This window comes from Sceloporus occidentalis, unplaced genomic scaffold (assembly GCF_023333645.1).
Source record: "Sceloporus occidentalis isolate IW3139 unplaced genomic scaffold, rSceOcc1.0.p SCAF_25, whole genome shotgun sequence".
Lineage (NCBI taxonomy): Eukaryota > Metazoa > Chordata > Lepidosauria > Squamata > Phrynosomatidae > Sceloporus > Sceloporus occidentalis.
Window position 1 is genome coordinate 11,244,954 of NW_028317005.1, and position 16,428 is coordinate 11,261,381.

General features: G+C 40.6%; 1 protein-coding gene across 2 annotated transcripts in view; it reads right to left on the bottom strand.

Annotated features, from left to right (window-relative positions):
- Nucleotides 1-9,394: 9,394 nt before the first annotated feature.
- LOC149300404 (traf2 and NCK-interacting protein kinase-like) overlaps nucleotides 9,395-16,428 on the bottom strand; it is a 98,471-nt gene continuing 91,437 nt past the window's right edge. For both annotated transcript variants that reach the window (XM_089485355.1, XM_089485354.1), the window contains 8 exons: nucleotides 16,096-16,266; nucleotides 15,455-15,598; nucleotides 14,765-14,899; nucleotides 14,255-14,355; nucleotides 12,909-13,058; nucleotides 11,614-11,773; nucleotides 9,969-10,108; nucleotides 9,395-9,478 (listed from right to left, as the gene is read on the bottom strand). In XM_089485355.1, coding sequence (XP_089341481.1) covers nucleotides 9,395-9,478; nucleotides 9,969-10,108; nucleotides 11,614-11,773; nucleotides 12,909-13,058; nucleotides 14,255-14,355; nucleotides 14,765-14,899; nucleotides 15,455-15,598; nucleotides 16,096-16,266 — 1,085 coding nt within the window. The remainder of the gene's footprint in view (nucleotides 9,479-9,968; nucleotides 10,109-11,613; nucleotides 11,774-12,908; nucleotides 13,059-14,254; nucleotides 14,356-14,764; nucleotides 14,900-15,454; nucleotides 15,599-16,095; nucleotides 16,267-16,428) is intronic.

The window sequence follows — 16,428 nt, forward strand, 5'->3', positions numbered from 1 at the left end:
TTAGGGGTAGAGTGGGCCCAGGCAGGGTTGGCACAAGCATGCTGCTTCAGGGGCAGAGATGAAAGAGTTGGCCCGGGCAGGCTGCTTGAGGGGCGCAGCTGGCCCGGGCAGGCTGCTTGAGGGACGGAGCTGGCCCGGGCAGGCTGCTTGAGGGGCGGAGCTGGCCCGGGCAGGCTGCTTGAGGGGCGGAGCTGGCCCGGGCAGGCTGCTTGAGGGGCGGAGCTGGCCCGGGCAGGCTGCTTGAGGGGCGGAGCTGGCCCGGGCAGGCTGCTTGAGGGGCGGAGCTGGCCCGGGCAGGCTGCTTGAGGGGCGGAGCTGGCCCGGGCAGGCTGCTTTACGGGTAGAGTGGGCCCAGGCACACAGCTTCAGGGGCAGAGTTGGCACAGGCAGGATGTTTCAGGGAAGGAGTTGGCAGAGGCAGTCTTCTTCAGGGACAGTGTTGGCCAAGGGGCGGAGTTGGCCCAGGCAGGTGGCTTCAGGGGCAGAGTTGGCACAGGTATGTTTTAGGGGCAGAGGCCTACCACGTCAAAGTCTGGCTTAGCATATAGTGATAGGGGTTATGTTACACTACCGTCAATGTTACATAGTTACATAGGCTGAAAAAAGATATGCGTCCATCAAGTTCAGCCTTTCCTATATCTGTTAATTTGTTGCTGTTGATCCAAAAGAAGGCAAAAAAAAAAAACCCGGTTTCGCTCTTTCCAATGTTGCACTAACCAGGGAAAAAAATTCCTTCTTGACCCCAAAATGGCAGTCAGATTTCTCCTTGGATCAATAAGCTGTTTCCCCATAATTAAAGATTATATCCCTGAATATTATGTTTTTCCAGGTATCCATCCAGTTGCAGTTTAAACGTCTGTACAGACTCCGATAAAACTACCTCTGCAGGCAGAGAATTCCACATCCTTATTGTCCTTACTGTAAAAAACCCTTTCCTCTGCTTTAGTCTAAATCTCCTTTCTTCCAGTCTGAACGCATGACCACGTGTCCTATGCATAGTCCTGTTTATGAACAGATTTCCACACAATGGTTTGTATTGCCCCCAAATATATTTATATAATGTTATCATATCCCCTCTGAGGCGACGTTTTTCTAAACTAAACAGATTTAAATTAGTTAACCTTTCTTCATAACTATAGTGCTATATGTCTGGCTCAGTGTATAATGATGGGAGTTATGCTGTACCACCACCAATGTCTAGCTCAGTATACAGTGGTAGGAGTTATGCTGTACCATATATGTTAAGTAAATGTTATTTTTTAAAACTTATTTCATGTATAAGTTAATATTTTATTTTTACAGATTCCTAGTTCCAGTTGACATACAGTTTAAAAATGCGCCATCTTTGCCCCTGAAGCAGCCTTCCTGCTCCATTTCTGCTCAAAACACATACATTCATTCACTCACTCCAGATAAGGAAGAACAAAAAACGAATTTGTAGATATGAGTGCATATGGCTCTGTACAGCTTCTATTGAATATACTTGTGAAGATAATAAAAGAAAATATGAGTTTCTGGGATAAAACCAGCTCATAGAAACAATTTAGCGGTAACAGATTTCCCATAGTGCTAAGAATAAATACATCTCCCACATAGCTTCCTATGAAGACACATTCATGACGAAATGGCAGTATATACTTGGTCAATGCTCAATGGATTTACATCTTTCATCTTTCAATGGAAAAATAAACTAGAATAACTTCAAATTAAGATTATAGACTTCCAAAAGGAAGTTGGCACACTTTCAAGACACAGCAGAATTCTTGGAATTCAATGAAAGGTTCTCAAGGAAAAGGAACTAGATGATATCTCTGAATGAAAGTGTGAACTTTATGCGGAAAAAAGGGGCTATAATAATATAACATTTAATTGATCAGCTGCACAAAAACATTTGGTGTAATAATTCACTTCTTTTTAAATGGGGGAGATGCCTTCTGTATCATGTTTTTTCCAAGCAGTCTTGAAGCTCTATTTTTCATTATAGATCTGGAGAAGCTACAGATAATCAAAAGCCCTGATGTGAAACTGATTTGGCTAAGCAACTCTTTTGTGGTTACATCCTCACATATGCAATTTATAGGAAGGGATGGGCAAAGTGTCTGTATAAGGACACACAACTATAAAAATATAATTCTTAATAATTTAATAATATGAGCAGCAAATGAAAAATACAACAATATTGATCAAGTAGTCACAAATACATAAATACATAAAGAGGGGTCTGGGATGAAGTTCAGGGGGTGATGGGCTTTTTCTTTTTTTTATTAATATCCCTTTGAGGGCCCTTAACTCCCCTGAGCTGCTGTCATCATCATATGTAACTACCTCAGTGTTGGTACCTTGTGCCAGGAAACAGATGACCAAACACACACACCAGGACAGGCTCTGCCACACCGACACCCAAACACCAGGACAGGCTCTGCCACACCGACACCCAGACACACACCAGGACAGGCTCTGCCACACCAACACACACACACAAACCAGGACAGGCTCTGCCACATTGAGACCCAGACACACACACCCACCAGGACAGGCTCTGCCACACCGACACCCACCAGGACAGGCTCTGCCACACCGAAACCCAAACACACACCCACCAGGACAGGCTCTGCCACACCGACACCCAAACACACCCCCACCAGGACAGGCTCTGCCACACCGACACCCAGACACACATCAGGACAGGCTCTGCCACACCGACACACACACACCAGGACAGGCTCTGCCACATTGAGACCCAGACACACACCCACCAGGACAGGCTCTGCCACACCGACACCCACCAGGACAGGCTCTGCCACACCGACACCCAAACACACACACCCACCAGGACAGGCTCTGCCACACCGACACCCAAACACACACCCACCAGGACAGCCTCTGCCACACCGACACCCAAACACACACCCACCAGGACAGGCTCTGCCACACCGACACCCAAACACACACCCACGTTGCTTCTTGGGGGTCCCGCTGCTTCCTTCTGTGTTGCTCGCACTCTGTGAAAACAACTTCCGTTTTACTGCACAGGGGAAGCAGATGCACATCAGGGTCATGTCATGTACGTGACTCCGCATGGTTCCTGCATCCCCTTGGCGCTACGAGAGACGGTAAACAGCGGACTCCTACGGATGTGATCGCGGAGGTCGCCAGAGCCCCCTAGAGTGGTGGGCCCGTTCGCAATGCAGGCTCAAGGGGCAGCTGCCCTTTTGCCTGCATTAAAGAAGGGTCCTGACGGCACCCAGTCAGTCTGGCCCTGACTGGGCCTATTTTCAGGTAGGTGCCTGGAGCTGCAGCTCCATCAGTCCCTACATTAATCAGACCCTGGTCTGGCTCAGTGTGTAGTGACATGAGTTACACTGTATCACCATCAATGTCAGGCTCGTTATATAGTGATAGGAGTTATGCAGTACCATATCTGTTCAGTAAGTGTTATTTATTTAAACTTATTTAGTTTATGGATGTTTTTTTTCAGATTTTTAGGTTTTTCCAGTTTACAAATTTGTGGAAAAAAATATTCTTGCCGATATTTATTTTTTGTGGGTCTCTTTACAAAATGTGTGTTTGGGCGCAAAATACTCTAGTAAGAAATCAGCGCATACCCAGTGAATATAATTCAAAAAAATCTAAGGCATAAATATTGGGGATTCCGTCACACTATAAGGTCATATATTGTTCAGCCCGACACTACGTCAAAGTACCTCAGGTTTGGAGAGTGCTAATTTTTCACGGCTATATTACTTACCAAGAAGTTGAATCAGTGGGACTGCACTGCATTTAAACCCAAAAGAGACTCTCAAGCAATGTAATAGTGTGTCAGGACACTATTAATGAGGTACCGGTGTGGCAGGAGGGGCTGCTGAACCCTAAGGTTTGTTCAGAACCTGCAAATATGCATAGCACAAAAAATATACAGAAATAGAAGAGCGCGCAACATAAAAAGCATAAATGCCATAAACATTCAGATTCCACAGTTGCTGCTAAAATAAGAATGACCAGTAAGTACACAAAACAGAGCAAGAAAGACATCTCAGTTTGTGGTGGGCTAAGAAATATATGGCCATATAGTGTGATGGTATTCCCAATATTAGATGGGTGTTATTTAAATGGTATTCACTTGGTATGCACTCGTTAATTGCTATATTTTGTGCAGCCATCTTGTTCCCCATTATATTATTCTTAAATTGTTCATTGGTTGAGCCACCCATTGTAAAAGTGGCTGAAGAAAAGGGAGAGAAATAGGAATAGGATAGGAAATTGATTAAATAATGCTATCTCTGGCACCCTGAGGTCTCGGCTTCCATTAAGGTGACATTTAAACATTATCTCAAAATAATTGAGCAGATTAAAAAACAAGAGGCACAAACTATAAGAGGTTTCAATAAATCACATATGCTGAACGCTGCGAGACTTTGGAAATTCAGTGATCAATAAAATAAGTGACATTATACAACCTATACAGTAAAATAGCATTTCTTCTGTTCATCTCATGCTGCTTGGAAATACGTTTGTACCAACCGTCATAAGCTCAAGTAGCAAAGCTCCAGGAAACCCCTCCTAGCTTTACAAAGCTGAATTATACTTTGATGTAAAACGCAAATTTTCAACTTGTAGACATCTTGTCTACTTTTCAGTTTGTACACAATGAAGATGCCTTAAAACACAATAGTCTCCAACTGTTTGGTTACCTAGCGTGGAAGTCTCACACAGAGTTAGAGCAATGGTTATACAAATACATCTTCCTTTAAATATTAAAACAGGGAAATAATGCACTTGGTGAAAACAGAAGAAAATGAAAGCGTTATTGGGCAATCTGTACTGATCTCTACAAAAAAATATCACAATCATTACAGAAGACCTTAAATATCAATGTGCCAATCGTGTCATCAGAACCATACAACTGAATTAACTGATAAACGGCTGAAAAACTTGTTAAAGAAAGCCGGTTTATTTAATTTACATAGAAAGGATTAATTTGTGTATTTAAATATATCCTGTAGAATGCTATAGCATTGTATTCTGTATTGGTTGTTTATATTACATTTTATATCTCTTTTTCACCAGGCACGTAGCTTACGGTTGGACATGGGTTACAAAAAAGATCCACGCACAAAATTTGTATGAAGGTATTTAAGGAATGACAGTTATTAGGTATTTTCATGTGAAAGGGTGAGAGAGTTCCCTTTTTTAATTAACATGTAAATCAAATCATGCAACAGAGTTTTTTTAAGGGCTGGAAATCTGCATGATTTCACATAAGCCTGTGATCATCAACCTCTGTTTACCTTTCCAAGAAAACATGCGGTAATAAAAGCTGCACCATACATGTTCTAAACCGAAAGAGAATTTGTTTATAGATTTAATCTCAATTAGAATAAATGTTTTGCTGCCAGGAACCACCAGACCCCCTGCAGAGGGTTGAGTGCACATGAGGGATTTCAGTTTCAGAGTTTTGAGATATATATATAACTATATATATCTATAACAATTTGTCAAGAAAATATAAAAAAATGTAGTACTCCAAGCTGTTTAGCAGCGATTACATTCTCAAAGGTTCTATTCAAAAAAGTTTGAGCTGATAAGCCAAGACAACAGAGTTTTCTGAAACTGCATCAGATCTACTTCACCAAAGGCAACTCGACCTTGAACTCTTGAACTATATACACATACAATATATAGCAATTATAGCAAAAATAGATAGTGGTTCTATCATCAAAGAAAGTAATGGGGTGAGGGCATTCTGTTGACTGGTCACATCACCGTAGCATTCCAATGTACTGGTCCCTTTTAAACTTTTTGTACATATGCCTTGTGTCTACTTTGGTTTGTGTGTATAAAACCCCCAAATGAACCAATGTATTTACCAACAGAAAAGCCTATTCAAAGCAACCAGTGCTTAATAAAAAAAAATTTCTGCTTACAGTCCAAAGGATGCACAACATTGTAAGTTTTAAGGGAATCACTGAATACACATGGTGCTAGAGAAGCAGTCAGTTCGTTTGCTCTTGTATTTTGAGTTTGAAAATGCTTACACTGGAGTATTCAAGCAGAGCCGTAGATTTTGTTTTTAATTTGGACACTTGTATACAGAATCCCTTGTTCTTTCACTTGTGTTTATTTTACTCCTTAGTAGCCCCGCTGCCAGACTTACACTTAACAGAGGAAAACTACATAAATAGTGAGTGAAGAAGTGAAGCAATGCAAAAGCCATTAGGGGATCACACCTATATTATTGTGGCCTGTTCTAACAACCTTATGTAGAAACTTCAAATAAATCCTACCACAACATTGCTTGGGTGTGTGGGGGGGGGCAGCTGGACAAACGTATTGGGACACCTGACCATTACACCAACAGGGACTTTTATGACCTTGCATTCTAAAGTGGTCCCCTCTTTTGCAGAAGGCTTTCCACAAGATTTCGGAGAGTTTCTATGGGATTTTTGCCAATTCATCCAGTAGAGCATTTGTGAGGTCAGGCACTGATGTTGGATGAGAGGCCTGTCTCGCAATCTCAATTCCAGTTCATCCCAAAGGTGTTCGATGGGGTTGAGGTCAGGGCTCTGTGCAGCCAGTCAAGTTCCTCCACACACAAATCATGTCTTTATGAACCTTGCTTTGTCTTCCCTGTATTGTTCCCACAAAGTGTGTGTTAAAATGTATAACCGATATAGACTATGCAATACATTTATTTTGTAGGTGAGGTTTCATAGTTACATAGTTACACAGGCTGAAAAAAGATGCGTCCATCAAGTTCAGGCTTTCCTATATCTGTTAATTTGTTTGTTGATCCAAAAGAAGGCAAAAAAACCCAGTTTCGCTCTTTCCAATTTTGCACTAACCAGGGAAAAAAATTCCTTCTTGACCCCAAAATGGCAGTCAGATTTCTCCTTGGATCAATAAACTGTTTCCCCATAATTACAGATTATATCCCTGAATATTATGTTTTTCCAAGTATCCATCCAGTTGCTCTTTAAATGTCTGTACAGACTCCGATAAAACTACCTCTGCAGGCAGAGAATTCCACATCCTTATTGTCCTTACTGTAAAAAAACCCTTTCCTCTCACAGGTCTATAATTTCCGGGCACAGAGTTTGAACCCTTTTTGAAAATAGGGACCACATCTGCCTTCCTCCAATCCTCTGGTACAATTCAAAAACCTCAATCCCCTTGCAGAACTACTAGTCCCTCTATCCCAATTTATGTCCGGGTAATTAAATTCTCCAATAATTAACGTGTTACCCAGATGTGCAGCTTTCTCAATTTGCTCTAACAGCTGCTCAAACAGCCCATCGCATAACTTCCTGGGGATATATGTAAATGTCATTCTCATGCAAACTTTGAAAACTAAGGTTATCATCGAAGCATCCAATGAAACGGTCCAAATCGGCAGAGCTACTCTATTGAAGGAAAACTTATTATAGCCACGTTCCTGGCCCTGTAATTTTTATCTGGGAAGTTAGAATGGGTTAGCATAGTTACACAGTCATTCCCATTCATTGTGCATCAAAAAAGTGGTACCAATAATTTTCTTTAAACACAATTCCCTTTTTATTTCATAACTGTCACCCGCCAAACAAAAAAAGAATGTACACAAAACAAAAAAAAATGTTTACATACTGTGTATTGAGAATGTTTTACTTTTCAAAAGGTCCATCAGAATGTTACAAAGCACCCAGGAATACAATCACAGCAACAAAAGAGTACCAATGCCAACCAAACTGTAAATGACAGAGCGTCTCCTATCTATCCCTCATAACGATGGTTACTCTGACATTATTAAGATCATTGCTGAAATATTGGCATGTCTTGTTAAATTGTTGAAATGAAATGTAAACAATGCAGAATTTTGTGGAGTCGTCAGTGGCGTCCAATTCTCTGGCAATGAAAATTTCAATCTACATCCTCTCTGTAGCATTGCAGGAAAGGGACGGATCTTACATGAACGGCCAGTTCCAAAACAGCTCTGTAGGCGTTCAAGCAAGTTAACTGTGCCGCTTGTTGCAGCTCAAGAAGAAGAAAGGACACAGGGGGGAAAAAAAAAAAACATGAGACAAAACGAGGTAGGTTTTAAAAAAATTATCATAGTAATAATCATAATCATAAGACTGATAACAGAAGCGCAACACAGTTTTCTGGATGTATCACTCTATTACAACAGCCAGCCATGCTTGCAGCTAACAAAATAAACCTCTGATACACTAACTTTATCGTTAAATTATTAGAGCATCTGTGTCGAAGGACTTATCACCTGAACTACGCACACACTTTTTTGTTTGTTTTTATGGTTTTTTTTTTTATGTTTTTTTTTTCTTGCACAAATGTAATTTACTGTATGTTGGGTAATTCTTGGGCACAGGGGTAAAAAGATCAATCCATCTTTACAACAACGCTTAACATTGGTAAATTCAGGGTGGCGGTTCGCCTTCTAACTGTCCTTTGGTTGAACAGACGTTCTGGTTTCCCACTGATTGGCCTCGCAGAAGGCCCTGAACCCTTTTATTATTTCTACACAAAGTGGCACAAGTCCTATTATTGCCGTATCAGCTATATCCCTGAATAGCTGAATAATGAGAAACAAAGTGTAAGAGATCTGAAGGTTCTTATCCCCTCAAATCCATTTCCTTTATATCCCGTCTCGGTTACGCCCCAACCTGTTGCATAAAATACAAAAGGGAGAAAAGAACTCTTGAGAATTTTCATTCACATCACAGATGGCACCGCTGTCCACCCAAAGCAATACATATCTCCTCTATGTATTACGATATGGACCTGCAGGCTGATAAATGGCATGCAATTTTTTTTGTTAGACTACGGCTAATAGCTTAGCCACTTAAATTACGTTTCCCAAAAGCGGAGGAAACATGAATTTTTCATTAAAAATTCTCTAGGCTGTTGCCGTGAAAAAGCAACATTCAGACTGCGAAGGCAAGACGATTTTAAAATTACCCAGCTATACAGCCTTAGTCTTCAGCAAAACAGAGAAGGTACATTATTGTGCTGTCTTATTTTTACTTGGAAATTTTACAACATATGTATATTTATATATAACGCTAGAGCAGGCAGCAAGTCAACACACTGGCTCAATTTTCATTTTTTTTTTCTTAACAATCCTTACAAAAAAAAAGACAGTGTAAAATGAACAAGCCACCAGAACACCAGCTCAGTCTGAAGGCTTCAGGTTGACAATATTCCAGGTTTGAAGTGAAAAGTCTGGCGTCCTGCTCCAGGGCAAAGTCACTGCGCGTTCTTGGAGATGGTTACCAAGTCTTCTGTACCGCAGGATGCACTCACACATTTACCACAACCGGCGCTGGTACCCAAGGCTGTGCAGGTCTACGAAAGCCACCGTGGAAATAACCCTATTTGCTATCCATCCAGTGTGGGAGCTCTGCTACCAGTTCATCATTGAGTTTCTGTTCAGGGTCATAAAAAAGACTTGACTACTGCCTCCTGACCGCACAGAAGCGAAAAAGACCTGTGTAAGACAACAAGAAAACGTGTAACACAAAGATTACCTACAAAATAGTGAACTAATTTGTCTTAAATGCATAGTAAATAAAAACTGTAGAAAAGTACTACACAACTCGACAATAAATTGGCGGATTCAAATTGGGAATGAAATGCCTTACACACAAAGGGAACCTATTTTCTATTCTGCTGTGACATGGAAAGCAGATATATTAAATGGCTACAAGTCTGATGTAACTTTTTTCTGAAATGGCACTTCAGCTAGTTGGCTTGCCAATGATTGATGGGGCATTGTAGCATCGAGTTGTAGTTCCATAGCAGCCAGACTTTTACCATTGGGATACTTGTGGCCCTAATTAAGGAGAATTATCCCACTCATTTTCCATTTTCTTTTTACCGACTACCAGTAGTACATAACAGGTAAAGAAAAAAAAAAAGTAAAAAAAAAAGCTATTTTAACATTAGTTCAGCACACTAACACAATTCACATGCATTACCTTATCGTTTCTTTCACATAGAAATTTTAATCTCTGGGCTCTCTTGTGCATGAATACCCCATCAAGATGTCCAGTTTCCACAGAGCGTATTTCAATAGCTTTTTCTCCCCATCCCATTATCTGATTGGAATGTATATATGCTGGGAAAAGGAAATAAACGTGTAAAGAAGAGATCAACTATGCATCATTTCAGACGTAATTAGAACCTTTTATGTGTGAATGCATTTAAATGTCATCGGCATAGAGCAGGAAGCTACAGTTGCTTGAAGAATGCCAGGGAACACTTGACTGTGGCAGATATATCTACCAAGTTGGACTTGAATTAAAGTGGATCTGTCGCTTTTCCCAAATTCTACATTTACATATATGGTGGAAAAGTATATACCATGGTGCATATAGGATTAAAAGAAGCAAGATTTCCATTAAAAGACCACCTTATGTGTATATTATGGGGAAGTGGATCTTGAGATCCTATCATTAGGATCTGCATAATTTATTCTATTATTTTATCTCTGTGATATTGTTAAGTTGCTGATTGTTGTTAAACCAGTCTTTGCAAGGCTGAGGGGAGGAAAAGTTACATTTGAGAAATGTAATTAGATGACTCCCAAGCTCCTCGACAAGGTTAACTTTTTGAATGAAATCTCCTAAACAATTATGCTGAAACTAAAAAGGTAGTAGGTAGTTTCAAGAAATGTACACTATATTGACAAAAGTATTGGGACACAGCTCTTAATTATTGAATTCAGGTGTTTCCATCAGACCTATTGCCACAGGTGTATAAAATCAAGCAACTAGCCATGCAGTCTGCATTTACAGACATTTTTGGAAGAAAAAAGTGTTTAGGAACAGCAGCAACTCGAAGCAGAGGACCACATAAAGAAGCAGAGGACCACATAAAGTCCCAGAGTCCATAGCTGAAGAGTTCCAAGCATCAACTGGCATTAATATCAGCACAAAAACTGTGCAGCGGGAGCTTCATGGAATGGGTTTCCATGGCTGAGCAGCTGCATACAAGTGATATGCTAAGCATGCCGCTGGCCTCTGGAGTGATTAATCAAGCTTCTCTGTTGGGCGAGTCTGGGTTGGGCAGATGCATCATGCCAACTGTAGAGTTTGGTGAAGGGAGGATAATTGTATGGGGCTGTTTTAACGGGTTTGGCCACTTGTTTCCAGTGAAGGTAAATCTTAACGCTTCAGAATACCAAGACATTTTGGACAAGGCTATGCTTCCAGCTTTGTGGAAACAGTTTGGGGAAGACCCTTTCCAGTCCCAGCATGACTGTGCCCCAGTGCACAAAACAAGGTCCATAAAGACATGGCTGGATGAGTTTGGTGTGCAAGGAATTGACTGGCCCGCACAGAGTCCTGACCTCAACCCCATTGAACACCTTTGGGATGAACTGGAACGGAGATTGCGAGCCACTCCAAAATCTTGTGACAAGCCTTACTTGGAGAGTAGAAGCTGTTATAGCTGCAAAGGGGGGAGCAACTACTTATTAAATGTCTTTAGAATGCAATGTCATAAAAGTCCCTGTTGGTGTAATGGTCAGGTGTGTCAATAATTTTAACAGGTCTTGACAGTTTAGAACCAAATTTGCTGCTGATCTGAGAGTGTTAACAGCTTCCAGTAATGAACACATACCTACTGAGGTGGGCATTTCACCCCACTGAAGTACCACATCTTTAGTTATTCGTCCATAGGTATTGACGTACACACCCTCGTCTTCATAGCAAACAAGCATCTCCATGCCATCTGTTTTGGGCAGGATTACTATGGCATGTGGCGTGATGTTACATTGAATCTGCCAAAAAACACAAACAAATGTTTTTTGTAAAAAGTATTTAGGAATTGCATTTAAGGATTACATATATATTGCTATTTATTCATTATAAAAAGTAAAAGGACGGGCCTCTACTACACACAAATCTTAATGCAACCTGTAATTACATTTAAAGGAACTGCCAGATATTTTTGACAGGACTGTTCCTATATGAAACACTCATTGAAAGCAAATTTGAGATGCTCACCAATAATGGACAGCCGCTTCATAGCCTGTTTTTAGCTCTCTTGTACCATTACTGGAGGAAAAAACCTCAACATATCAGTTTGATCCTATACCAAGGGCAGTCCAGAACCAAAATGTGACAGATTTCCCTTGCACAAGATAAGCTTGGTTCACAAGTGGAAAAGGGAGTCGATACACGGACCTCCTTGTGCTCTTGTGTCTAGAGCGGACCCCACTGAAGAGGCCCATGGAGGCTAAAATGTATGTCTGGGGATGCTGGTTCCCTTGCACAGATGAAGTTTGCCTTACATTTCAGTTCTGGACTGACCTTGGGTCAGACGCATATGTTGGTGATTTTCCCTCTGTAATAGCACAAGAGAGCTAACGTTTGAGATGCTTCCATGTGGGGGCACACCCTAGTATAGGCTATGGAGTGGTTGTTCGTTCTTGGTGAGCACCTCACACTTATATGGTATTTGAAAGACTCAGCAGGTAGTGTAAGCCTGATTATTTCTGGTGGTGGATGGGTGTTGGTAGGGCTCAGTCCTCAACCCCGGCGCATGGATAGTATACTAGTATACTAGGAGGCTACATCATCTCTTAAGAAGCTAAGTGAGTGGTATATGAAAAGCAGGAAGCTTGTTCCATTATTTGCTGCACTGTAAGAGCTCACAAACAGAAGATGTGCTACTGTTGTGTTTCTAAACATCAACAGATTGTAAGCTTCTGTCAATGATTTTGCAGCATTGTGTTTGTATACAATCAAAGTCTAGTCACAGTCTAATTTTCAGTGACAAGTTAAAACTACAGACAGCGGCTGGGCCAAAACGCTAACACACTCACAATGTGGTACATTGGAGACCCTGGAGTACTTGCATGCATACTTTAAATGTGGTGTTTCTAGTTAGAAAGGCAACGGCTAGCTACTTACATGAGACGGTATGTAGATATCGTACGTATTTCCAGAATCAACATCAATGACATGGAAACCAGTGCTTGAGCCAAATATCACTTTGAGTCTTTGACCTTCTTCTACAGTGAGATCACAGAGCAATGGTCTATGCTGGAGGTCTGTAAAGGACTAAAGGAAGATTTCTATTATAATTGCATTCAAAATGATTGTATTGTAAGCCTTTGACTGTGCTGCTGGCTTGGTTCCTATGGATATTCTGTATTAAATATCTGCCAGGCTTTACCCAAATTATAAACGCTTGGAATTTTCCAGGACCGTCCCCAGAAGCTTTCACTTCCTCTACGTTTTATGGAAGCTAGGAAGAGCCAAAAAGCAGAACAAGCTCTGCACAGGGTAGTGCTAAATAACCTAAAAACAGAGAGAGTTGGCATATTCTGGGCAGTAAGTCAGAAAAAGTGTCGGGAGCGTGCAAACAAAACAGTGCCCCCCACCCCCCAACAATGTCTCTGATATACTGAGCCTGCTGAAAGGGATTTATTCACTAAAGGGAGAGTTAATAGGACAGTTGTGGTTTCAACCTCCTCACTTTACTGTGCATTATGAAGGGCCAACCCCAGTGAGCTTTGCCTGCAGGATGAGATTGGCTGGCCCTGTATGATGAATATTTAAGTCTCCTCCCTCACTGAATTATACATTACACAGGACCAGTGTAAGCCCTTCACGCTGGAGAAATTTGCCAACAATGAACAATGAATTTGCCAACAGTGAAGTGAGAGAGGTGAAAGCACAGCCCTCAGGCAAACAATCCCTTTAGTGAATAAACCCAGGACTTTCCAGGTATGATTGGAAGTTAATAAAAATGCTGCATTCTGTAAAACTGTGCTTTAGAGGTATTTACTGCACCACCAGATGACAAATGTGTTTTTTTCCCCCCAGCATAAAAACTAACAGACACTTTCACCCAATAATAACCAAGTCATGTAAAGGAACATAATACACGGCTGAAAAGACGCTCCTGTGGATGCACACTGTGCTCTAACCAAAAGTACAGAGCAAGCTTCACTAAATTGGATTGGTTGGTGTATAAAAAGAGTAATTATGATAAGGAGTAATAAAATTGGTCAGTAAGAACATTCTATCGGCTGATATGGCGATTACGGAACTTTGAACTAGATTTGATCTCCATGTATGAACCCCAATGCATTGGAAAACTGCTTGTCTATTTATAGAGAACATTGGAGTGTCTCTCCAAGTTTTTACAATGCCTACGCGAGTAATACACAGAAATTGAACACAAGGTTATTGCAGACATTGTACCAAAGTGCAGTAAAATCACAAAGCTAATAAATCTTACTGATGCATACCTTAAAAGCCATAAACTTATGATACGGCTTTGGAGCCCAGGCATATATCTCCACGGCATTCTTTAGCGCGATAACCAGGAACTTGATTCTTTCATATTTAACTAGAAAAATACAATTAACATTTTTCAGGTCACAAAGCATCCTCATCTCAGACACTATATGGCATTATAGAACTTTTGCACAATAATCATTAAACGTACATGATGTCTAATTATTGTAGACTATTTGTACTGTGATATCAGCAGTATCCCAACGTTCATATTATTTAAATAAACAGATTACTAGTAATGAAGGCTACTGTGTTGTAGAAAACACGGACACCTGCCTCTTGTAGATATGTTTTGAACACTGGAACTGCATACACGCATACGGTTATTATGGAAGACTTAAACATTCGTGTATTTTTATCCCACTTCATTTTGTTCTACAATTATGGCATTATGTCACAAGCCTTTGTTTTAGTGTCTCCGGCAGCGATTGCGACATAATCTGTTAACTGAACGAACTCACCAACTTTATAATGCACACAGCCTTCTAATTCCCCCACGGTAATCCAGCCTTGCTTCTTCTCCACTTCTGGATCATTATGTAATATCCGATTTCTCAGCCAGGAAAGGTAGTACACCCTTAACTTGTTCTTTTTCCCTAAGATTAAACAAAAAGATAGACATTTTCTTCACATCAGGACCAGATCACCCAAGTCAAAACAGATGAATGCTTCAAACACCATGGCTTCCTGAACCCGCCAGCAGCACGACAAGGCAGTAGTAGTATTCCCATTCCTCATTGCGTCAGACTCTCCCCTACTAATTCTATCTGGATTTAGAAGCATACAATCTATCCTAGTATTCCAACCTCATCATGAAAAGAAACCATCCTTCCGCCCTGCTTCTGATACCTCCAGATGACCCTCACTACAATTAAATCAATCATCGACACTCAAGCAGTCCCTAACCCGATGTCTCATTCACCCTCAACATCCCCAAAAGATTTTCAATGTTTAACAAAATTGTGTGGAGCTTTAACGAACACACACAAATACTAGGCGACTTTGCACCTACAATCTGTCGGATACAATCTGGACATAGTACTGCTAAAATGTCTACTATTATGGAGTATCATTTTAGAAGATTTCTGGAACACAGCCAACATTTAGTCATTTGATAGAAAAAAAAAGTAGAGGTATCAGTTAAGTCATACCAGAAATGGTTACAAGAACATTCAGTCCCTCTAAAACATCCATCTGTTGAAACCGCCTCCTGTTGATAAGGTTGTAGACCTTTCCTTGCCCGCTTCGATCCAACAACATTAGTCCATTCTCTGTGCCCACTAGTAAGTTTACACCTGTGAATAAGTACACAAAATGCTTATTGTTCTTTTAGACATACCAACATTTTCTAGTGTATCCATTACATCTAAATGGCAATAATACGATAAAATAGTAATCTGCAATAACACTTAAAAACTACAAGAAAGTCAGCTTTGACTGGGCCAACCTTACTGGCTTATTTGAGCAATCGTCATATTTCCAGTTCCATATCTGTTAGAAAATACAGTGTATGCTGCTTAAATATTTGTGCTTAAAGCTCTAACATTATCCTAGACTGTTATATAGATACTTTCACAATAATGAAAACAACATTATTGTCCTCAATAACAGAAGGTTTGGGATTTCTTCTGGTGGGCCAACTGTATATAGAACGCCTCTGGGGAAAGGAGCGAACAAACAGTGTTCCTTCAAATTCTGATCACACAAGTGCAACTCCAAATGAGACATATCTATGAAAATGTATTTTATTCTAATGAATGACATTTAATAAAAATACAAAAGCCGTACTAACCCCATAATGCTGCACAAAGTATCTCAGAATTAAAGCGTTTCTTGTATTTCCGGATCTCTGGAGTATCGCTGTGAGGACGAATATTGGTAGGGTTCACGTTTACCACTGATATTTTTCTGGCCTCATTCAGCTTGGCTTGTTCTTGTCTAAGCAGTTCGCTAGTAAACAGGGCTAAAAAAAACACTCTCTTCATTCAGCAAAAAAAAGAATAAGGAAAATGGAGTGTGCGTGTTCTGTGACAAACTAACTGTGCATTCAACACATTCATGATCATGTGGGGTAAGGAGGATATAAAGAAACAAAAAACGTTCAAGCAGCATCAACAGAAGGAAA